This window comes from Sturnira hondurensis, unplaced genomic scaffold (genome assembly GCF_014824575.4).
Source record: "Sturnira hondurensis isolate 20B ecotype Veracruz unplaced genomic scaffold, ASM1482457v3 Scaffold0008196, whole genome shotgun sequence".
Classification (NCBI taxonomy): Eukaryota; Metazoa; Chordata; class Mammalia; order Chiroptera; family Phyllostomidae; genus Sturnira; species Sturnira hondurensis.
In genome coordinates this window covers 10033411-10058017 of record NW_028080827.1, presented here as the reverse complement: position 1 = coordinate 10058017, position 24607 = coordinate 10033411, and the positions used below count along the sequence as shown (strand labels likewise).

Here is a 24607-nt window from a genome sequence, read left to right as displayed (position 1 = left end):
AGTTTATTTTTTATCGCCCTTCTGTGACACAATAGCAGTGTGAATAGTATAATTCTTTTTTTAAGATTTTACTTATTTATTTTTAGAAAGAGGGGAAGAGAAGGAGAGAGGGAGAGAAACATCAGTGTGTGGTTGCCTCTCATGCATCCCCACTGGGGACCCGGCCTGCAACCCAGGCGTGTGCCCTGACTGGGAATCACACTGTCAACCCTCTGGTTCACAGCCGACACTCAATCCACTGAGCTACACCAGTCAGGGCTGAATAGTATAATTCTTCACAAAGCATAAGATTGCACTGTTACTGGAGCTGGTTACTTGAGGTTCTGTGTTTGAGGATTTTCTTGAACTTAGGCCAGGTGTAAACAACAGCGTCCCTGCAGGTACTTAAACATTTCACACAGTCTGATAAGCCGTGTGAGAAAGTTGCTAGGTGTTCCCGGGTGTCCATGGAAGTCCAGTTTCTCTGAAAACTGCTTTAACTAGATAATAAAATTCGTACCACCACTGCTGCCACACAGAGGTCAATTTCTAAAGGTTTAAGCAGGTACCACTTTATTGATGTATATATTTTTACTGTCACCCTTGCTTAGTCGTCCATGTCTTTTTATAATGTGTGTGTGTGTACTTGGAAAAGATGTCCAATGGCAAAGATGTTCATCTTTGGTCCAGTTATTCAGTCAGACTTCAGTATACTTTCTTTGTAAGTTCAGGTGTCTTCTTTTTGTATGTATGCAAATGTTAGATATGTAATTTTTCCCATCTAGGATAGTGAATATTACAGTTCACTAAGATGGATTCTTGAAAACGACCCAACAGAGCTGGACCTCAGGTTTGTCATAGATGAAGAGCTTTTTGGACAGGTTTGTGAACTTTGATTAATTAAAATGGTACATGAATTATGAAACAAATGTTATAACAAGTTTAGGTGTTAAGTAATGTATATACTCAAAACATGTCTGTGCTCTATTTTTAAATTGACTTTCCAGCATCAAAAGCTGCCTCCCAGCAAGAATTTCTGCTTTCTTTGACATTTGACTCATTTCATATTTATTTTAGTAAAACTAATATTTTAAGTTTTCTTAGCGTTTGGATGGATTTAATTTAAAACACCAGGTTTCTAGTATAACTATAATATGTATACTTTATTTTTTCACTAAAATAACATATCAAGATATCATGCTTAATTTTAGACACATCAGCATGAGTTGAAAGTTGGTGGATCAGAAATAGTTGTCACCAATAAGAACAAAAAGGAATATATTTAGTAAGTATTGTGTTAGTAAGTATTTTACCATTTATAATAAATGCTTTACTGGATATAATTTTGTACTTCTTTCCGGGAAGACTCTTTGTCCGTTCTCTGTCTTCCCCAACAGCTAGAGCCTCAGCATCCTTTTCCTTTGACAATGCCATAATACCACTCACATTCAATATGGGCTTAGCAAATCTTTTTGTTTGTTTGTTTGTTCCTAACAAAAATAAATGTACCTTGGATTCTTTTTTGATTCATGTGAGAAAGACAGAATGTTTTGTTTCTTTTAGCCTTGTAATACAGTGGAGATTTGTGAATCGAATCCAGAAGCAAATGGCTGCTTTTAAAGAGGTATTTGTCTTCTTGTGTTTGCTCTTCTGTAATTTCCAAGTACAATCCGTAAGTTTTAAATATTGGGGCTTATCACAGCAGAGAAAAATTCATATGTGACTTACTTTTTAAACCCAATTTAATTATATTTTTATGTTAACAAAATTTTTAGTGAGTAGATGTTCACTGTTAAAACTCAGTCATGGAAGAGGTCCATGCAATGAACCTCGACAGCCCCCCTCACGCGCATCACTGCCCTTGCCTCTCCTGGGCCCACTCCTTTCACCCTGAGTAACCTTAGTGAGCAAAGAAACGAGTGCTACAGGTGGGGGTGGGGAGTAGACCATTCGTTTCTTTTTCCAAAGGGGATCACACTATACATGTTGTTTGTGACTTGTTTTCTTTTCTCTTATCAAATATTTATTGGAGTCTTAGCTGGTGTAACTCAGTGGATTGAGCACCAGACTGGGAATCAAAAGGTCACTGGTTCAGTTCCCGGTTAGGGCACAGGCCTGGGTTGCAGGCCAGGTTTGGGGGTATGTGAGAGGCAACCTATAGATGTTTCTCTTCCTCTCTTTCTCCCTCCTTACCCTGCCCTCATATTAATTAATTAATTAAATATTGATTAGCGCTCTTACCATGCCAAGATATATACCTACCTTTGTTTTTTGGCTGTATTTTATTCATGACATAAATTCACAAGTTATTTAGACTTCCCCCAACTGATGGACATTTAGACTGTTGTCAGGGTGTTCATTTCTTAAGCTAAATGAAAATCTTCCATTATATGTTTATCACACACGTTTTCATTTCTTCGATATTGAGCACTGACTGTGTGTCTGGTGTTGTATCAGGCAAAAGGACATAGGTCCTTCTCTCAGGGAGCAGAGACTCTACAATGGGAAGTGGACCGAGAGGAGCCTGAAGTGCTAGGGCAGCACAGAAGAGCGGAAGAAACCAGGGCAGGGAGAGGGGGCCGGGGGGGGGGGCAGGGAGGAGAGGGATTGTTCAGCCACAGAAAAGTGGGAAATGCAGCTGTGAGCAGAGGCAGCAGCAATGTGAATGTGGCCATGAGACGGATTGTGCACATGTTGAAGAACATGCAAGCAATCTCTATGGTGGAAGAGAGGATGCAAAAGGTAAGACTAAGCCTGGAGAGCTGGCCACAAACTACATTCTGAAGATCCTGTTTGGTAGTTTTCTCTACCAAAGTCCAGTGAGGGGAATGAAGGTGGCCTTTAAGGCTGTTCAGCAATAAAACGGTAGGATTCAATGTCCATTTTAGAGCATTCGGGAAGTGACATGTAGTAGATTAGAGGGAGGGGAAGGCTAGTTTGAAAAGAGCCTGCAGTAGTCCAGGTGAAGAATGGATTAGGGACCAAGACCGTGGTGCTGCAAAGAGAGCTGTGTGTGCATTTGAGTGGTGTTCAGGAGGGGAGAGCCACAGCGTAGGGGGATTTAAAGGATGGGTGATTGGGTGATGGTGTGGATTGGGGAATCGCCTCTGGATGTGCTGTGGAGCTGTGGACCCGGTGAGATGGAAAATTCGAAGGAACAGGAAGGTGAAAGTGGGCAGCCACATGTGGACGTCTGGGAACACCAGCATTTAAAGGATGGACAGTGAGAAAGAAAACTGCAAAGGAAATTAGCAAAGGCAGACAGAGACATAAGAATAAAAACATCCACAGCAGACAAAGTTTCAAAAACACAGGTGTTCTCAACACCGTACTTAAAAGTCAGATAAGATATGGAGCTAGAAAGTGTTGATTAGACTTAGCCGCAAAGTTGCTTTTGACTTTTCTCCAGGACAGCTTCAGGGAAGCAGTGGCACAGAGCTCAGATTGCAGTGGGCTGAGGGACAGACAGGAGGCGAACAAGTAGATTTGGTAATATATAACAGTGTCAAGAACTCAGCTGTGAAGAGGAAGAGAAAGGAGTGTTTGCTGTTTGTTCTGTTTTTAAGGCAGGTGTGGCTGGAATAAATTTAAATGCATAAAGAGTGAGCTGCTCACGAGCAGGAGGTTCAGTGAGAGGAGCTGGAGGAGGCGGGTGGAGCCCACGGAGCGAGTGGCGCCTCTCTCCACTGCAGCGGGAAGGAGGCCACGATGATGTTGGTGCTGGCTGGTTTTGTACATGGGGCTGTGGAAGGTTGAGTGAATTCCATCCTGCCTAACTGCCCTATTTCCTCTCTCAAATATTAGAAACTATCTTCTGTAAAGAAGGGGTGACAGTAAGGAGGAGGAGGCTTGAGGAGTACAGGGAAGCTTTAAAATTTCCACTTTGAGGAGTCAGTGAGGGAACAGACCAGGGTCACATCTATTTTCTTGCAGTATTGAAATCTTGGTTGAGTTGAGAGCCCACGAATGTGTAAAGGTAGGAATCGGTGTGGATGTGGGATTTCTCCAGTGGCACCAAGGAGCTGACCCTGCTAACCAGGTTCTTAAATACATTCTGTCTTCTAGGGATTTTTTGAATTAATACCACAAGATCTTATCAAAATTTTTGATGAAAATGAACTCGAGGTAAGCAATATTATTTTTATTTTAAAACAGAACTTTTTTACTCTGTATTTTTCTTGTCTATAGTTTGATATTTCTTTTTTTTTAAGATTTTATTTATTTATCTTTAGAGGGGAAGGGAAGGAGAGAAGGAGAGGAATGTCAATGTATGGTTGCCTCTCATGAGTCCCCTGATGGGAACTGGCCTGCAACCCAGGCATGTGCCCTGACTGGGAATCGAACTGCGATCGTGTGGTTCGCAGGCCCACACTCAATCCACTGACATGTCTTATTATGTAGCTTCTTATGTGTGGATTGGGAGATGTCGATGTGAATGACTGGAGAGAACACACCAAGTATAAAAATGGCTACAGCAGCAATCACCAAGTCATCCAGTGGTTTTGGAAGGTAATTGAAAGCTTCTGTTTTCATAAACTACTTTTGATAGATTCAATCATACATAACTATACCAGTTAACTTCCCTTACAGATAAGACAGAACATAGACCAGCAAAGACTGTCTTTGATTTTGTGCTGTATACATCTCCCTTCTGGGTATGGCCCCAACCTCCAGCTGTACTTAGAGATAAGGAAGTAAGATGTTCAGGGTGGAGTAAATGGCAGTGACAGCTAACAGAGGCACTTAGTTTCTTCGTAAAGTAGGGACTCTTCAGGAGAACCTGTAATAACCTGCAGTGTTTTCTCTAGAATTCCTACATGGCTCCTTTAACTGTGATTTTCAGTCTTACCAAGAAATATATAATTGAACAACAATAAAAAAGATAAAAAAGAAATGTCTAATAATATCAATAAATATATTTTTTAGAAACCTTGACTCACTTCTGAGAATAATTTTTGTCACTTTATTAGACTGTAATCTCATTCTAAAGAATACTATGGAGCCTTGAAGATAAAGTTTTTAAGAACTTTGTAAACCACCCATAAACACAAATTTAACTAAAAGAAACATGGCAAATTTACTAAGTGATCATTAATGCTCTAAATAAATTCTGATAGCATGTTTTTTCAGGATAGTTTTGTTACCTTTTTTCCAGTGATATTCCTAAATGCTGTTTTTATCTTATCCAGGCTGTTTTAATGATGGATTCCGAAAAAAGAATTAGGTTACTTCAGTTTGTCACTGGCACATCTCGGGTACCTATGAATGGATTTGCTGAACTCTACGGTAAGGATTTTCCACATCACTTAAAAATGGCGCAGTTCCAGTTGTCTTTTTCATAGCTGATTAGTCCTCAAGCCCCTATCATTTATACAGACATTTCACTTAATAAAAAGGAAGCTTTTTAGAGTGATATAATTAGAAACACTGAAGTGGGCCAAAATGTACTTGCACCTTCTAATCGGAGAGGAAAGAAGAAAACTAGAAACATGAAGTGACCTGAATTACTTTCCATTCTTGAATTTTAAATTTCTCATTCCATTAGGGAGAAAACATTGCATGTAGCGTGAGACAGTAGGGCAGTGTGCGAAGGTCCACAGCGTGTTAATAAGCGTACAGAAAAAAACGGAGAGTGTCAAGTGGTAGGATACATATGGGGAGATACTGGACCAAACAAAATTGAATAGATTTCTTTGGGACTTAAGAACCTTTATGGGGGCGGGGGGTGGAACTAAGCTATATTGGATCATGGAGTCCTTGTGCCTGTGGGGGTGGGGGGAAGTCAGAGGTGGAGAATCCCATTAGGCTAGTATTTCTCAATCTTGTGGGGAGTGGCTGGACTGGGGATAAGAGTGCATATGTCTCTTGCTATNACAAAATTGAATAGATTTCTTTGGGACTTAAGAACCTTTATGGGGGCGGGGGGTGGAACTAAGCTATATTGGATCATGGAGTCCTTGTGCCTGTGGGGGTGGGGGGAAGTCGGAGGTGGAGAATCCCATTAGGCTACTATTTCTCAATCTTGTGGGGAGTGGCTGGACTGGGGATAAGAGTGCATATGTCTCTTGCTATTCAGAATTAGTTACTATTCATTAAGTTTTCTATAAAGTGAAATTTTGCATATCCTATCTAATTATTTTCTGGCCTATTTACCTCATAACTCCAGAGGTGTCCTTTGTAAGAAAAAAACACTGTTTCTGATATAGGGCACAACGACTTGTCTCGTGCCTGTTAACATATTGTTTATTGGAATGATACCTCCTTGCTTTTACTTTATTTTTTTAATATAATTTTTATTTAATTCTTGTTCACGTACAGGTTTCTGTCCTATAATCCCAACCCTGCCCGCCCCCCACCCCATGCTCCCTGCCTCCCTCCCCTTTCCACCTCCCACCCTTAGTTATTGTCCATGTGTCTTTTATACTTGTTCATGTGAGTCCATTCCCTTTTCCCCCATGATTCTCTCCCCTCTCCCCTCTGGACCCTGTCAGCCTGTTCCATATTTGAGTGTCATTGGTCGTATTTTGCTTGCTTGTTTGGTTTGTTTAGAATCCTGTTAACGGTGAGATCATATGATATTTGTCTTTCACCGCCTGGCTTATTTCACTCAGCATAATGCTTTCCAGTTCCGTCCATGATGTTGCAAGGGGTAGGAGCTCCTTCTTCCTTTCTGCAGCATAGAATTCCATTGTATAAATGTGCCATAGTTTTTTGATCCAGTCATTGACCGATGGGCATCTAGGTTGCTTCCAACTCTTGGCTATCGTGAATTGTGCTGCTATGAACATTGGGGTGCATAGGTTCTTTGGGATTGGTGTTTCAGGATTCTTAGGATATACCTCCTTGCTTTTAAAGATACCAAGAAGAACAAATCATTCTTCTAGGAGCGGAGCCCAACTCAGAGCAACAAAGAAGGATAGAATTGTTCTGGGAAGTAGAAACCAGGGACTGCTGCCGAGTCAGTTTCTAAGTGACTTTTTCGAGCGTAGAGAAAGCTGTTGCTACCTGGTGGAATTGCCAGCCCCCTGTCTCCTCCTTGGCAAACTGGTCTCCTTGTTAAGCTTCGTTTATGTTTGTTTGCAGAGCCTGTCAGGCAGCTGCCACTTCACTAGAATAACCACCCACAGTGAGAAGAAAGAGAACAGGAGCTTTGCCACTAGCCAGTGCGCTCATTCCTTCTGCCTAGTTGGCTTTCTTCACTTTTGTCTTTCTGGTGGTTTCCCCCGACTCCCTCTTCCTGCCTCTGCTCCTAGGCTTCCGCTGTGCCTTAGAGAAAATCACGGCAAACAGCAAACACCCCTTTTCATCCCTGCCTCCACTTCCCTCTTCTGTGCACCCAGGCCCTCAGCCACCCACTGATTTCACAAACTGTGAAACTTGGAAACAATATCCCACACACGGAGCCAGAGTTATCAGTGCTAGAATATAAATTCAAATTCTTTTGTATTTACAAAAGAAAAAACTGCTTCGAAACATTATTACAATGCAACATTATTACAATGCAACATTATCTAGCCAATAAGAAACATGTTTATATCAATTGACTTAGTGGGAGTTTTTCCAGTGGATTGTTTAGGTGAGTGAATCAGGAGGCAGGGAAATAGATAAGACTTCAGGTGACAGAAAACAAATAGTGACAGAGGTACTGGAGTTTTAACTGTGAACACACTTGTGATGGGTGATGTGTGAAAAGTAATGCTTTTTGAGAAAACAAGACGTGGAGAAAATTATGGGAGGTTACACCTTGGGTTGTCAGCATTGCTTACCTGGGTGGTTGGAGGATTTGAGGATTGGAAGAGAAAGAGCTAAATGAAAACACCAGAGGAAAACAGAGTTTCTGGAAATGTCCGTAATAAAAGGAAAGTGTAGCAGTTATGACGCAGTCCTGTGCACATGGAAAATTCTGTGTAGATGCACACACACAAAAGATTCATGATGGGCTGCTTCCTCAGATATAATAGTGAAATCTGAGGTGGTTTTTCCATCATCATATTTTTCTTGATTGCTTTAATGTTTTACAGTAAGAATTTATGATCAGAGAAATTAAAGCTGTTTTCAGCATAACACAAGCAAGACAGAAAACACTCATTTTCTCTGTGCTCCTATGAAGGAGGTGGTGGTCAGAAGTGCAGGGCTTCGAGGCGGCCAAAGCGCCTTGACACATCCCACCCCAGGGACAGACCGATTTAGTGGGAGAGGAGTCCTCACGGCTGCACAGTAGAGTCGCCAAGCACAAGACAGCCTCCGTTTCTTTGGAGTTTAAAGAAACTAAATTAGTTCTCTGTATGTTTAAGTTCTACAGTAGAAAAAGTGGGTCGTGAAATGCCTAGGGTTTCCTGTTAAGAACAGATAAAACCAAAGCAACTCTTCTTCCTCATAGGCTCAAACGGACCACAGTCTTTTACAGTTGAGCAGTGGGGCACCCCTGAAAAGCTGCCAAGAGCCCACACATGGTAAGCAGTTTCTTAGACCCTGAGACAAAAAGGTCTCAGAGAGCAAATCTCCTCTTGCTACAGAAGACCTAGTCCCCTCTGTGCTATGTTAGTGGCAGCTATGGAAGAGGAGGGGGAGGGGAGGGAGAAGGAGGGACAGGAGGATGCGGCAACACCAACCCAAGAGCAGGTGTTGCTTTACCAGGTAGGCCTGGGCTTGGAGTTCAGGAGAGGCTCAGCTCAACTGTTGATCATACGTTGCCTCCATCGCATAAATGATGGGTAGTGCCAAGAGGGGCTAGAATGTTCCTTTTCGGGGTTTGAAATGACAGAGGAACCCAGACATTTGAAGGTCTGGACAGGAGGACTTCACCGTGCAGTAATGGGGAGAGCCCATGCCTAGAATGCAATCCTGTATCTCCTTCTGCCCTGGTGATTAAACATCTGTTAGTGGGTCATCACCAATGACCGCCTTACTGTGCTCGCTGTGGGGACACTTGCTTTGTCCGTGTCTATCTTAACCAGTTCCTCTCTGTTTTTCAGCTTTAATCGCTTGGATCTGCCACCCTATGAATCATTTGAGGAATTATGGGATAAACTTCAGATGGCAATTGAGAACACTCAGGGCTTTGATGGGGTCGATTAGATTGCAAATAACAATCTGCAGTGTGTTGCTGCCACTTTTTCTTATAAGCAAATTCTTGACTCAAGATTTTCCAGGGAACTACTAACACTTAGCCATCGATTCTTCCCAGATATTGGAGAAAATCATACAAAAGCATTAGAAGCAATAGTGTGACAACTTTACCAGTACTTCATCCACTTTAAAATAATATGTTGCATTTACACAGTGTTTCCTTCTATCATTAGAGTTCACACTCCAGGACCTACGTACGTCCTTTGTGCCTGAGATAGTGAGTTGTGTCCTTAATATTTACCTCTTTTCCGGTGTTTGCCAGGCAGTTTTTTCTTAAACTACTGAAATTATAACTGTGAAATATTTGTGATAAGTGTCATGTGTGAAAAGCTTATGCTTTCTGAAAAGGAAAACTGAGATTTGGAAAAGGAGACTTTAATATCCAGTAAACGACACTATATTTAGCGCTGCCTGCAGCTGTTTATTACTCTGTAGACCTGCCTATGCACCTTACTGCCCAGAATTTTGGAAAAATCTTGGAAAGTGTGTTAGCTATATTTTTAGTCAGCTGACTCACTGGCAAAAAAATTGTTTACTTCTTCATTTAAAAAGTACTTGGTTTCTGTTAGTATGTGGTTTTACTGAACAAACTGGTATATAAGACACGGGAAGCAAATTCAGATTTGCAAAGGGTGAAAAATGCGAATGCCGCCCTCTTGCCTGCATAGCCTCGTATCCTCGTGGTTCGTTGCTGTAGTCTTCACTCTCTCATGTTGTAGTTCAGTTAAAAGAATTCCTGTCCCAACATTAAACTAAAGCACCACAAAGCAGTATTTCTAAGTATGCCTCAAAGAACTAAGTTAAGTATATAGTACTGGCCTTTACTAGTCATTCTTTACACTTGCACAACTACGTAGTAACTATATGTTTACAGAGTTTATTATGTTTACACATTATGCTAATTTCTGTAGTTGCCTTTTTATATTTTTAGTATGTCACTTTAGTCAAAACACCAAATAATTTGTTAAAAAATAACCAAAGAATAGTTATAATGCATAATTTGTATTAAATTTATTATCACATTTCTGATGCTTTTAAAAAATACTGTTTACTATGAAAAGGATGATGTTTTACTACAAACCCAAAACTCTTTAGCAAACTGCTACAAGATAGAATTTTACTTTAATCAAATAGAAGAACATGAAAACCAGGTACATGGATTCAACAAACGTTTATGGAGTGCCTGCTGGGCACAGAGCACTGAGCTGGGCCCTGGGGTGAGAGCGTCAGCTTCCCAAAATCGAGCTCAGTTCTCTTCCTCAAGGAACTGACAAGTGTGTACGTGAGTTTTTAAACAATTGGGGTAGGAGGGGCGAGCGGAATGAGGTGAAGGGGAAAGTGTTTCAGCGTACCCGTCAAAGCGCATGCCCAGACTGTGTTGGTATGTTTCATACCTGTTTCGGAGGGATTGTAGAGAAACTGCTCTTGTGGAAAGTTAAACCTGTTTCTCCATATGGTATCCTGAGGATTTAGGAATAATTGTAAATATTATATAAATGTTATAAATCCTCCTACATACGTGCGTATATACTCTGAGAACTATAAAAAGTGCTTCCGGCTGTCAGTTTCAGTCGGTGCGGTATTGGCACACCGGCAGAGACCTCACACGTGACAGTAGCAAAACCACTTTCCAAACAGCTTGACTTAGCAGAAGTGACTCAAAAAATGACACACCTTGTGTTTTTAGCATTTGTAATGCTAACCAGTGTTCGGGCGAGACCTCCAGGTGTAGCCCTAATTTTATCACTTCCCTGCTGTTGGAACTGAAGTGACTTATTCAGCCTCTCTGGGCTCCGCTTTTATCATCTGTCAAATGAGAATCATCACGCCCACTCTCATTGTTGCGTAAGATTGTTGTTTCAGAGAGGTGTTTTGTAAACTGTCATACAATCCGAATATGCTTCGTGCTGACCATCAGATTTTTGTCAAATCAGGTGTGGACACTAACTATACTCCCAAAGAGGAATCTCTTTATTTAAAAATAACATGCCTGCTAATAGGCAAGGAAGTAGGAACATCTCTGATACTGAATACATACACACATACATGTTTAACTAGACACATGCAGATTTTTAGCTAGACATGGATCTTACCACCAGAATCCATTTTCTCCACGTCAGCAAAGTAATTAACATGGGCCAGTGCATTTGGGAATGTCCTCCTATGTAGAACTGAATGTGAAAACTATTTTTGTTAAAACAGGATTTTATCACATGACTGTTTAAATATCACTTATGTAAAACACCATAGCAGATACCAGAGCTTGAGAAAATGTAAAGCTTCCATTTCATCTGACTGATATCTCATCTGGATGATCCTGTGACGCAGATAAATCAGGGTGTTGATGAGACCAGACTCACTCCCACCGGCCGCCCGCCCGCCACAGACCGCCATGCCCTCCATCTGCCGGCAGGGGGCTGACCGGCAGGAAGGAACCAGCATCAAGCAACACAGCCCCTCACCCCAGTCAGAAAAGTATCTCAAATGCATTCTATGGCTGGAGAGTAAGTAGGGTCATTTTCTTAAAGCAAGGACATCATATTTTTTCTAGAAAGTATAAGCACATAGTTTTAGCCTATATTTTCTCTGTAATCAAACAAATTTTAACAGATATAAAATTGTATTACAAATGCATTTCATCCTAACTCAAATTTAAATGGTATTTGTTTTCATTTTTTATTTGTAATGCTGACATTATTTCATGTAATTTTCAAGTTTAACACAGTTTGTGCTGATTCCAAGCCATTTGTCCTTGTTTTTAAAAATCTGATATGGTAAATATATTTCAAGATTAGTGAATTAAAATTTATCAAATATTTTAAAGTATAAAATCATTTTTAAAAATCTTGATGCCACAAATAAAGTTCTATTCTAATTTAAAACCAAAAAAAACCCCATAACTGTGATTCATTTTAAATAGAAATGTCTCCAAGCCAGTGTTGTGAGATCTTCTGACATAGTCCTTCACAGCAACGTATGGAATTCTCAAGACAATTCTGAATTGGTTTTTTTAAAGATTTTATTTATTTTTGGAAAGAGGGGAAGGGAGGGAGAGAAACATTAATATGTGGTTGCCTCTCAAGTGCCTCCTATTGGAGACCTGGCCCGGAACCCAGGAATGTGCCCTGACTGGGGATCGAACCAGTGACCCTTTGGTTCATAGGCTGGCACTCAGTCCACTGAGCCACTCCAGCCAAGGCCAATTCTGAATTTATACCTAATGAACAATGCCATTATACATTATATACTGTTAACCATGGATAATCTCCATTTTACAGACAGGTAATGTTCCAAAGTCTGGTGGTTAGTGAAATAAATATCCAGAACAAAATAATAAAGTTACAAATGGACTGGATTTCGGGCATTGCCACTGGCCATTGAAGAGGCCAGGCTCTAACCTAACCAGTGTTTATCACATTATTTCTCTGAGAAAAAGAGTTCCAAGTGTTCATTCAGAACTGAGTATTTCTTCCTCCCTCGCCCTAGGCACCTGGAGGTTTCCCAAGCCAGTCCTGGGAGGAGCCGTTTCAGCCTTCTCCTTCTGCTAAAATCCAGAAAATCCTTAGGACTCAGGCCACTGCCCTCTGCTTCCACCCGTCTGGTGCTCACCTGCTGGAGCACCGCCTAGCCCACACCAGGCATCGCCATGCAGGAAGTCCCTGCCTCTCTGTCCTTTTATACAGACACATTCCTTTTATAAGGACATTAAACTAAGTGTTAGGATCTCAGGACCTTACTAAGAAGGAAGAGATGCAGTGGGTTTTTGTGTACTTTGAAAGTTAAAGATCGTCACTACATGAGCTCCCTTTTTGGGTCCTGCCAGTCTCCTCTGGCAGGCTCTCCGTGCAGTCCCTCCGTCCCATACCCGTGCTTCCTTCCTGGTCCACAAATCTGATCCGGTATTCTACAGCCAAAAAACACCTCTGGGAGCTCCTCAGAGCCAGAAACATGAAGCCTGGACCTGCTGACATGAAATGCAGCCTGTCCTCAGCCAACTGTGTGAGTTCCCCCTGCTATCATACCCTCACTCCACCCAAACCATCCCCGCCTCAGGCCTCTAGTCACTGCAGGCTGTTTGGCTTGCCCTGCGCGTGGTGCTTCCCCCCCCCTCACCACCACTTGAGAAGTCATTCCTCCTTCCAAACCACTGAAAGGGAGCTGTCTGACAGACTAGCATGAATGGCATTGTACTGCAATTCTTTGCTTAATATTGTCTCCTACTCGCTTTTGGGCAGCTTGAAAGTAGAGACTACTCTGTGCACATCTTTTTAATATGTTCATTTACCAACACATAAACATGTGGAATATATGATGAATGCTGTTTCTGTGTACAGTTCATTCAGTGCACATGGATTGAGCACCTACCGTATCCCCAGTGCTGTACGCTATGCAGGAAGTTCTGTAATTAGGGAGGCATTGGGGACTGCATAAATACACATGCAGAGAAGGAGCTTGATGGAGATCCTGCTGAGAGCCCAGGTCTGCAGTAAACATTTAAGTGTATCCCATTTAATCTTCATGAAAACTCAGTGAAGCAGGTTTTACAGGCTCAAGAAGGGCAAGTAATTCACCTGAGGCCACATGGCTCACAAATAGTGGATTATGAACTACAGCAACAACAAGAACTGTGGAATCCAACAAATTATCAAGGTGTGTTTGTTTTCTGTTTGCTGCGTAACAAACTGCGTACCCTGAGCTTAGCTGTTAACACCCATTTTTTACCACACAGTTCAGTAGGTCAGAGGTCTGCATGGGATCAGCTGGGTTCTCTGCTTGGAGTCTCACATGGCCGAAGCCAAGCTGCCAGTCAGTTGGGCTCTTACCTGCTCCCATGGTCCTTCAGGTTCTTGACAGAGTCCAGTCTTTTGGGGCTGAGGTTCCCATGCTCTTGCTGGCCGTCATCTGGGTGCCACTCTAAACTTCCAGATGCCACCCACCATCCTCATCACTTGGCCCCCTCTATCTTCCGGCCACGGGATGTCGAGTCCTTACGCGCAGGTTCTCCCCCAAGTCCCCTTCCGTGTGCTCTGCTGCCCACAGAAAGTACCTAGTTTTCAAAACTCGCTGGAATAGATCAGGCCCACAGGGACAATCTCCCCCTTTGAAGGTCCACTGTTCCATAGGCATAGCAATTATAGGGGAGTGAGGTCTTAGCACATTCATAGGTTGCAGGGATTAGGGGCTAGAGCCCTTGGGGACAATTCCTAGAAACTCTGCTTCCCACACAGTGTAAAGGATAGCAACGCATTATGGAGATTCAGCTTGAAAAACACTTAAAAATATATTAAATTTTAGAGTGCACACTTAAGTCTTAGCCAATGAAAGGCCAGATAAATTAATTCCACTGTTGCCCTGGTTGGTGTGGCTCAGTGGACTGGGTGCTGGCCTATGAACCAAAAGGTCACCAGTTTGATTCTGGTCAGGGCACATCCCTGGGTTGTGGGCTGGGTCCTGGCTTGGGGTGGGCAAGAGGTAACTGATGGATGTTTCTCTTGCTCATTGATGTTTTTCTCTTTCTCCCTCCCTGCCCCCTCTCTGAAAATAAAATAAAATAAAAGTTTTTTTAAAAATGAATGCTAATTTCAGCTGGTAGGATTCAACCTCAGCTGCTGTGCGTTCACAAGTCACCACTCTCAGGGGAGCCGCTGGTTTGCATTTTTCTCAGTGGCATCAGGTTCCAGAACTGACAAATTAGATTCAACTCATCCTTAGGAGAGTCCTTATTTAAACAGAAACTAAAGGTCAAAGCTGCTCTTTTCATTTTCCAATAAAATCATGTTCTGGGTAGTGACATGGGTGCAAATCAAAAGAGAGCCAAGAAGGGAAGAAAGCTGTTCGCAGCCCAGAGTTGCTGGCCCTTTGCCGACTTTGAACCTCCAGGAAGGGAGAGGAGGCTTCCCAAGGCCACAGTCACGGGGAGGTCCCGGGCCATCACACAGGTCTGGAGCAGAGGTTTTCTCTTCGGAAAGGTAACCAGAGATGAACGTCGTAACTGTGGCTTCATGAACATACTCCACTCGCCATTCAGGTTCTCATTTAATTTCTCAAGAAAAAAATCAATTATTAGCAAGGCAAAAATCATGCCTTCCTGTGAGTGGCTTTTCTGTAACATATTTTATAAGTGAGAAACTCGAGTGTATTCTCTCATATCAATAAGAGGTAATGACCACAGTGAGCAAGGATAACGTCCATTTAAAGCAGATTTTCATTGATGCTGGACTTGAAAACACGATCTAGATTAATGACTTTGTTAGTACTCAGTCACTGGGCATTAGGCCAAATGCAGCATAAATACTCTTCCCGACTTGACGACAGTGGAGTAGCTCAGGGTCTGGTCCTCCAGCGGGATGACCAAGTGCTTAGTGATGGATTAGTAGTCAGCTGGGTTTCCCTCTTCAGTGTTGCCGATGGTCATAGTGGTGTATTGCTTGTGGCTACATGTCCGTGTTGTGGGGCTTTAAGCTGTGAGGAATTCAGTCACGTTTCATCCTCGTTTCCAAAGAGGGTTGAGACAGGGGAAAAAGAAGGCTCTATAACTCAGTCACTACCAGGACTCAATATCCCTGGTTACCCCAGAGACTCAATGTACATACTCGTCCCATTGCCTTCCGGAGACAGTGCGGATGGGAATTAGGGATTATCACAAGATCTCTCAGTACTAATTTGAGCATTGCCAGGGGCAGGAAAGAGGAACGTGCAGCACCTACCACCAGCCTTTGGAAGCTGTATGAAGATGTACTTAAAGCCCCACCCTGAGCCCAGGTCTAGGCTAGCGCTGCCCAGTGGAGATATAATGTAGGTGACACCTGTAATTTTAAATTTTCTGCTAGCACATTTTAAAAAGTAAGAGATACATAAATGTACTGGTAATAATACATTTTATTTAACCTAATGTATCTAAAATATTACCATTTCAGCGTGTAATCAGTATAACGTTGTTAATGAGGTGGTTTTCCCTCATTTCAAAGACAGGTGGTACTGTCTTTGAAATGCAGTTTGCATTTTGTGTTTACAGCCCATCTCAGTTCAGACTGGCCACGTTTGAAATAGCCACAGCACTGGAACCAGTGGGCCTAGGTCACAGCAGAAGGGAACTGGGAAGCCGTCAGAAGGCGCTCACCAGGGGATGTGCTAAGTGAGTTTGCTTCCTCCAGGCAACTCCGGAGACTTGGGAGATGTTCCCCAAGGAGTGCTAAATGTTGGAAGTGGAACAACATTCTAGACAGTTCCTCTGTGGCGATTCCACATCTTACATTTAGGAGCTTAAGGGTGGCGTTGAAAGGGGAGCTGTGTTTACAGTGTAAGCACACTGTTTCCACCTAGAGTCTGAGTTTCCTAGGCATGGCTTGGGGGAGATCTGACGCCCACTACTACGGGGAGGGAGGCTAACTCTCCAGGTCACACCCAAGACCTGCTCTCCTGCTGAGTGAGCTCATCCCCAGCAGTGTGATACTGAAGTCACAGGAGCTGCAGCAGAAGCAACCGCATGGGAATCGCTGGCACGTACACCCCGTGTGAAGCACTGGATCTGGGACCTTGGCAGATCATCACCAGAGCAGGCGGGGTGGCCAGGAAACGGGCGGTTTATCAGAAACAGCCAGAAACAGGAGAGCGACAATGAGGCTGGGCAACCAGGAGGCTAAGGCCACTGCAGAGGAAGGAACTCCATGGGGTCGCGGGGGTCACCTGGGAGAGAACCTCTCTGACACCGGGGGGAAGGCAGACTGTGGGAGAGACATCTGTTTGTTTTTTCTGGTGCAAAGAGAATAACAAAATGCGATCAGGAGGCTAATAGAGTGCAGATGGGGAGCTTCTGGCTGAGAGTCAGTCCAGCTAAAGGCTTTGAACTGGAACCAGCCCTCTAATTTTCTGCAGTGCGTGTGGCCCATGGAAGAGAAAGAGTGAAATAAAACAAGAGACTCGCCAGAGATAATTACGAGTTACCCCCATCGGGTGAAATAGCAGTGATTATGTGGGGCTGGAGAAACAGCAGAGGGTTGATCATGAAAGGTCTTGCATTCGATGCTATGGAATCTGATCAATGGGAGCAATTCAAAAGTCAGAAGCCAAAAAATGTACGACTACAATGAACTTTAGGGAGCTCGTACCTGTTTAGGGGTGGCAAGACTGGGGGCAGGTGCTAGTTGTAGGGCATTCTGGCGATGCAGGTGAGGGGTGGTAGCAACTGAACCCAGGGTGGAGACGTGCTGTGGAAAGAGCAGGGGAGATCGAACCTGCCCCTGCTGTTGGGTAGGGAGGGGCAGGAAGGGCGCAGACGGGAGCCCAGGCTGCCCCTCCTGTGACCCCCAGGCCCAGGCTGGGTGCCCGTGCTGCCGCTGGGACTGAGATGGGAGGACCGCTGACTCTGCACATGGTGACATCAAAGGGGAATCATCTGGTGGCAGTTGTGGATCTCAAGATGGGCAGAGATTTGGAGGTTATCAGCAAATAGTTGTGAGCCTGTGAGACCGTATGACATGTGCAGCAAACTAAGAGAACTGCTTTGAATGATCAAACGTCACTTCTGAGGAGCTGACTTTATGATACTTTGTGTTTAATTGAGTAAGTGCCGATTGGGGAGATATTATAAACAGGATAATTGGAAGTGTTTTTCTAGACAAAACCAAGTGTTTAGGTCCCCCCTCCCACCTTTATTAAGTACTCCAAGACCTGTAATTGCCGACAGTTTCCTCCACTGGTTGCTGACCTCCCTTTGCCCCTCCACACCTGTGTGTCACACCTGAGCCTGGTGTCTGCTGCTGACCAGGGCTCCCACTCCCACTTCCCCTGGACCAGGCCACATTCCACTGGGCTTGATCCCACCCCAGACCCTGCCTGTGCCCACTGTGAATCGGCCCCCTCTTCTTCACTATGGCATCCAGGTGCCCCCCCAGTCCGCACACGTGGGTCACTTTGCGGATGGCAAACAGCTGTTACCTGCAGGAAGAAGCGTGGGTGGGTGGAGAAACTGAAACAGGACAGGAGCCCAGAGAGGGAGAAGCAGGAGGAGGATGGGCCCTGGGATCTTGGGGGATCTTGGGGAAGAGGAGGTAGAGCCTGGGGATGAGTTAGGGGGCCGAGGAGCAGGCTGTTTCTTGGGGGTGGGACCAAGGCTCTGCCGTCACGAGGAGCCACCTGAAGGACGGACATCTTGGCAGCTCCAGGAGAGAGAGCAGGTAAGGGGCAAGCCCAGGGGGAGGAAGAAAGCCGCTCCTCTCTACCTTAGTGCCCTCAGTGATCCCAAAGTGCTCCAAACGACTAAATTTTGTTTTCTCTCGGGGCTGGCCTCCCAACAGCAGTGTGCGAGAGCCACACACACCTATTTGCTGATGACGTAACTCTCTTAAGAGCTATTTGACCTCTCACACTTCCATACTTAAATGACCAAAGCTAAAATACACGAAGGAAGAAGTCACCTGACCCCAAGTGTATTCACAGTAAAGTGCAGGTGACTAAGGTGAGACCTGTCAGCCCTGGTAGAGGTTAGGAAAAGGACACCCTCCCTAGGTTGGAAGTGCCCAGAAATGGGAGGTTGAGGTCCAAAGAGGCTGAATTCCCAGCCTCACTGTTGTCTCCGGGCCCCTGTTTACCTGAGATTCTTCTCAATCCGAGAGAAATGGCACAGCAGAGTTCCTGGTGTGGGCGTGGGCAGCGGGCAAGTCCTCTGCAGCCTGGGCCCCGCTTGGCTTTCACCTGAGTGGGATTTCGCTAGAGACTGTTGTGTAGGCGGAGCGTCTCACAAATCTCTACGAAGTATTGTATTTCCCAGTACTGAGCTGCTCAGGAGGTGCTGACTGTTTGTGGGCATGAACTCGGAGGGCAGGTACGCGTACAGGGAAAGGACCAAATGGAAATGGGAGTCTTTCTTTCGTTGTATTAATTCCCTAGTTAAATACAATAGATGCTCCTACTCTGATTCCACAGAATCTTTTCCAGAGGACAGTAATTTTTCCTTCTGACTCAACCTCTTTCTCCATCTTCTCGGCTTCCCCTGCCTGCAGTGTGGGGATAGCTTCAGCCTCATCTGTCTGCCGGGAGCTTGGACTTCTGTTCAGCTTATGGAACACAGATTTCTCAGCTCTTTCAAAATGATCTAACATACATACAACGGTGGTTGTGATGGTGACTCAGCCACTGAGTGAGTGGGTATTTTTTAAATCCATGACGAATACGTTTGCAAGCTACCTAACTGTTCCCAGCCTTCCTAGTCAGGACCCTACTCCACTGGGACACAGAGCTCACTGAACCACTCCAGCACGTCCCTGCCTCGGACAGCACTTTTCATTCTCTTTAATGCGTCTTCACATTTACTGTCTCATTTTACTCGGTGCCAGTGAGGTAGGCAGGGCACGTGCCATTATTCTCATTTGACAGATCGGAAAGGTAAAATGAGACCCAGCAAGGGTTTGCTTTGGTCACAGAGGAAATTAGGGGCAGCCCTGGACCTAGAAGGGAGGTCAGCCTCCATGGGTGGTCTCCTGACCCCGGCTTTATACAACCTGAGGACAGTGGATCAGGTCTAAGGAACTCACCTGGGTCTCACTATGCCTGATCTGCAGGTGAGGCCTGGACACAGCCCCTCCATTGGGAGTATCAGTCACAGAACCAGGCCCCTTCCTCTCTCCAGACGCAGGGTGTGGACAAGCTAAATGCAGGCCCTCCATCCCTGATCCAGGGACTGATAGGTAGTAGGAGTTAACAAGATTTACATTTTTCACGAAACCTGATTAGCTTCTTAAACTGGAATTGTAGCAAACAATTTTCTCAAGATAACAAGTGTCGAAATGGGTAAAATTTTCTAAATAGCTAAACTTTACAGCTGATTACAAGTTACTTTTGGCTTCAAACACCCCACCTCACTCACAGAGGGGGCTTGCTCTGACTGCCCTGGCTGGGTGGCTGAGTCGGGGTCTGTGTTCTCAGACCTTTGTGTCTCAGTTGGTTCTTCTGTCATGCTCCACTCTCTGTGTGTATGTGTGAGGGTGGAAAGGGTGGGTGTGTAAGTGTGGATTCTGTGCAACATGCCAACTATTTTATTACATGGGCTTTACTGTCCTGGCTACAAACCCTTACACACTTACTTTCTTTTTTTTTCTCTGATCTAAAAGTTTTTTGTCTCAGCTCGTTGGCTCCATTGGTTATATCAGCCTCCCTCTCCCCATCTTCAACAGGGGAAAAGCTGTTTATCTTCTCAAGAAATGTTACGGTTTAGGTGGGAAGGATCTGGCTCCCTGCAGCACCCTGAGAGGAAGATCCAAGAAAGAAAATAAACCTGTATTTCTGGTATTTCCTGGCTGCCCAAAGCATCTCTCTGCAGCTGACATTGATAAAATTTCATCAAAGGCGTTGGTCAATCGGGCTACAGTTTTTAAAAACATCCCTTACTATGTGAGTCATACTAGCATTTAAGAAATTAGTCTTTGTCCTGCATAGGATGTTGTCTCCATTTGCATGTTATCACACTCCTAAAAACTCCTAAAATAATTGAAAAGCAATTTTAAAATATAGTTTGACACTCTTGACAGGAGCATCCTTGAACAGATGGAGAGATGCCTCCTGTTCTTTACATAGCACGACTGAACACTATAAAAATGCTGTTTTCCCTAAGTTAATTTTAAAATTTAGTGGACTACAGAAAAGCTTTTTTAGACAAGTTGATTGAAAATAAAGTTCACATGAAAAAACAAATGCAAAAATAGCAGGAAAACACTTGAATGACAAGAAATGACTAGCCCTACAAGACATTAAAATATACTATAAATCCTCGGTACTTAAAAGTGTGGTGGTACCAAGTGAATAAACAAACTGCTGGTTCAATAGAATAGAAAGCCCAGGAATAGACCCAAGTACACATGGAAATTTAGTAGACATTAAAGGTGGCATCAAAAATAGGGCAAAGATGGGCATTTTGATAAGTGGTCCTATTCAAAAAGCCAAAAAGTAGAAACATCCCAAATGTCCATTACCTAATGCAGCGATTTTCAACTTCTTTTTTAATCTTATGGCACACATGAACTAATTACTGGAATATGTGACACACCAACAATATATTTTTTTACCAGTCTGACCAAAAAATAGGTACAGTTTTGATTCGTTCACACTGGACAGCTATTGTCGTGTTGACTATTGTCATTTTTTAATTTGACGATCTAAGGGAAAAGAAGTCAGTGCCCCTGACTGTTGCATGTTTTAAATATTCTTGTGGCACACCGTTGAAAATCGCTGACCTAATGAATGGATAAACAAAATGCAGTGTATTCACACAGTGGAATATTATTCAATGGAAAGAATGAAGTGTTGAGGCATTCTACAACATAAATGAAACTTAAAAACATTATGCTAAGTGAAGGAAGCCAGTCACAAAGGACCACTGTTGTATGATTCTATTTATAGTAAATGGCTAAAACAGGAAGATCCATATAAGGACATACAGTTGGTTAGAGGATGCCCAGGGCTGGGGATTGGGAAACTATAGGGATGGATACAAGGTTTTGTTTTTGGGGGGTTGATGAAGTTTCTAAAATTAGATTGTGTTGATATTTGCAGAAGTCTGTGAATATACTAAACCCATTGAGTTGTATTTTTGAAAAGGGTGAATTTTATGGTATATGAACTAAATCTTTAAAATGTTAAAAAATAATTAAAAGGCAGATGGCCCACAATCCGAGAGAGAAATGGGAATATATGTCTCAAATATATGAAAAAAATGTTCAGATTCACTCATAACTAGAGAAATACAAGTTAACACTGAGATACTTTCTCACCTCTGATACGGACCAAAATTAAAAACACAACAATACATTTTGTAGAAAAACGGACATTCTCATACATTGCTGGTGGGAATGCAAACTGCAAAGAGAATTCAGCGGCATCTAACAGAACTACTCACGCAACTGGACCAGCAATGACACTCCTAGGAAATCTACCCTGCAGATCCAGACCTAACAATGTGAAAATATACATGCATATGCTTATTCATTGCAGCAATCTAAATGCTTGCTCATAGGAGATTGATTGAAGGAACTATGGCTCATATAGAATGGATTACAAGCAGCTCCATAAAAGAATGAGGAAGGTCTCTAAAAAACTGACATGGAGTGATTTTCAGGATATACTGTGAAGTGAAACAAAAAAATAACAGGCAAAAGAACAGTCCTACATGGAAGAAAGAAGAAATACGATATACGTGTATTTGTTCCTTTGTACAAAAGAAATACAGAAAAGATAATCCAGAAACTGAAGAGAGATTTTACTGTTACAGGTTGAATTCTGGGCAGGGGCAGGGTGGTGGTGCTCCAACATTGTCTATAGCTGTCCTCTCCGTGCACTGGCCTGGGGTTTCCTGGGTGGTGCAGGCCAAGTTCAGCCCCCTCCTAGGTTCTGCCTGAGCTATAAAGCAGTCTGAGAAGGCTGCTATGTGTGCTGGGCTTGGAGATTCCTCTGCAAAACCAAGCTGTGAATCTAGGCTGGCTGCTGTTATTGATGGGTCTGGGGCCGCCTAGCCAGAGGTACAAGGGCTGGAAGTTCACTGAGGCCAGTTGTTGCTTATTTGAGAGGATTTAGGAAGAGGTGTAGTCTTAGCTGAGACCATTCATATGGAAATGCTCCTGTTCACAGCTTGGGTGTGCCTATAAATTGGATGGGACCAGCCTCAGGAATTCTTCAGGGCAGAGTCAACCAAGTTACCCAGGTTGATGGAGTCTCAGATGTGGCCCCCACCTGCCAGCTCTGTGGCTCTGTGGGTGTGGTGGGCTCAGAAAAGGAACAATGGCCCTCTGCCTGCTTTTCTGTATAGGAGAAATCTGTCTCACAGCTCTTGCCCTAATGCCAGACACTTCAGTTCCTCCCTATATGTCACTCGTACCTTTCAAGCTGCCACGCAGGTGCTGAAGTTCAGAGAGAGAGGGTCTTAGTAAGTCTGTGTGCGGCCCCTTTAAGAGGAGCTGCTTGGGGTTCTAATAGTTACTTTCAATGACACCAACCCCGTTGGGTTTTACAGCCAGAAGTTATGGGGACTTATCTTCCTGGCACTGGGACCCTGGGCAGGAGGCCTGGGATTCCATGCTCCCAAAATATCCCTCCTGAATATTTATCCCCCTCACATGGGTGTGGGACCAGCCTGTTCAGCATCTCTGCATCTCATGTCTCCCACCCAGATGGATGTGGTTTCTTTAGTTTCATAGTTGTTGGACTTCCATTCAACTCAGCTTCTGACAATTCTGAGTGTCAATTGTTCCATAGTTTATGTGGTTGTATGTGGAGGAGAGCCGTGTTTGCCTGTACCTCCATCTTGATCAGAAGTCCCATGAATATCTCCAGGATATTATTTATAGATTTCTTTTGTTCTTTCCTGTTCCCTGAATTACCTCTGTTTCCTGTGGAGTCCATTTTTCTTATTTGTTTGCTCTTTCACTGTAATTTCGTGTTTCAGTTTGAACCAACTGTCTGGTGATCCTTGGATTTCAGTTCATGTTCAAGAAGAATGAGGGAATAAGAAATTGTGTGAATTTCAGGGGCCTGTGCAGGAAGCTAATTGTCCACCAGATAGTCCCTAAATGCTAAAAGCCAGACAACTCTACAACTGCTCAATTTCATTAGGAGAAAAGTTCTACTTTTAAAATTGTCTAAGCATTTTATTTTATTTTTCTGAGGGCATAGATCCTAGCTTCCAAGACTTTTGTGTATAAGAGATGGAAAGATGGTAGGGAGCAGCTGTCCTGCTCACCTTCCTCCCTGCCTGGCTTGGCACATGGGAAGTCTCTGCCTGGGTTCAAGCCCCGGACCCTTCCTGGGAAAGTTTGTATGAGTGACGGGAGCATCACAGGGCCCAGACTTCCACCAAATGCAAGTCCCACTAGGACCTCATCTCCTATCTCTGCAAAGTGAGCTGGTGGACGCAGTTGCCAAGAAGTGTTCTCTGTGCAGCCATAATCCTGTGGAGCAGGGCAAGCTCTATAAATAGCTGCAGTGATTACAGAGTAACACTCCTTTTAAAAGCTTGGACTTTATAGCTTTCCATTCAAAACAGTCCTGGCCCAGTGTTTAGTCTCTCTGGGGGGGCAGTTGTAAAAGCCACCTTGTTTCACAGCTAAGGAGAGGTTACAAGGCAATTAAAATAGTTTTGTCTCTTCTCTCTTTTGATGGTTATTACCGCGCAGTGGCAGCCACCAGAGCTGGTCCTGCCTCCATTATCTATAGGGGAACCGGAGAACGCGGTGGCAGCCCTAGCCCCGAAGCTGAGCTAGAATTAGAGCTTCAGTCTTAACACTTCCACTGGTTTTCAGAGATTTAAGAGTAGCAGTCAGAAACAGTGTTCTGTTTAACAGCTATTGCCAGGCAACTGTCACTTACCTTAAAGGGGTGCTCTGGCCCTTTAGGAATGGAGTAAACGCTTCCTGTGCCAAAATAATTAGATGCTCTAAACTCTGTATATTCTCCACTCTGATAAATGTAGCGACTGTACAAATAAATGTGTGTTCTAACCACATGGAAATAGTTG

At 43.7% G+C, this 24607-nt stretch overlaps 1 protein-coding gene across 3 annotated transcripts in view; it reads left to right on the top strand.

The window, feature by feature from the left end:
- The window catches only part of NEDD4 (NEDD4 E3 ubiquitin protein ligase), a 120571-nt gene extending 111007 nt beyond the window's left edge, over positions 1–9564 (top strand). For all 3 annotated transcript variants that reach the window (XM_037053948.1, XM_037053947.1, XM_037053946.1), the window contains 8 exons: positions 765–860; positions 1191–1264; positions 1543–1603; positions 4045–4104; positions 4381–4488; positions 5169–5265; positions 8360–8432; positions 8955–9564. In XM_037053948.1, the coding sequence (XP_036909843.1) occupies positions 765–860; positions 1191–1264; positions 1543–1603; positions 4045–4104; positions 4381–4488; positions 5169–5265; positions 8360–8432; positions 8955–9057 (672 nt within the window). In that variant the 3' untranslated portion in view covers positions 9058–9564. The remainder of the gene's footprint in view (positions 1–764; positions 861–1190; positions 1265–1542; positions 1604–4044; positions 4105–4380; positions 4489–5168; positions 5266–8359; positions 8433–8954) is intronic.
- The last annotated feature ends 15043 nt before the right edge of the window (positions 9565–24607 follow it).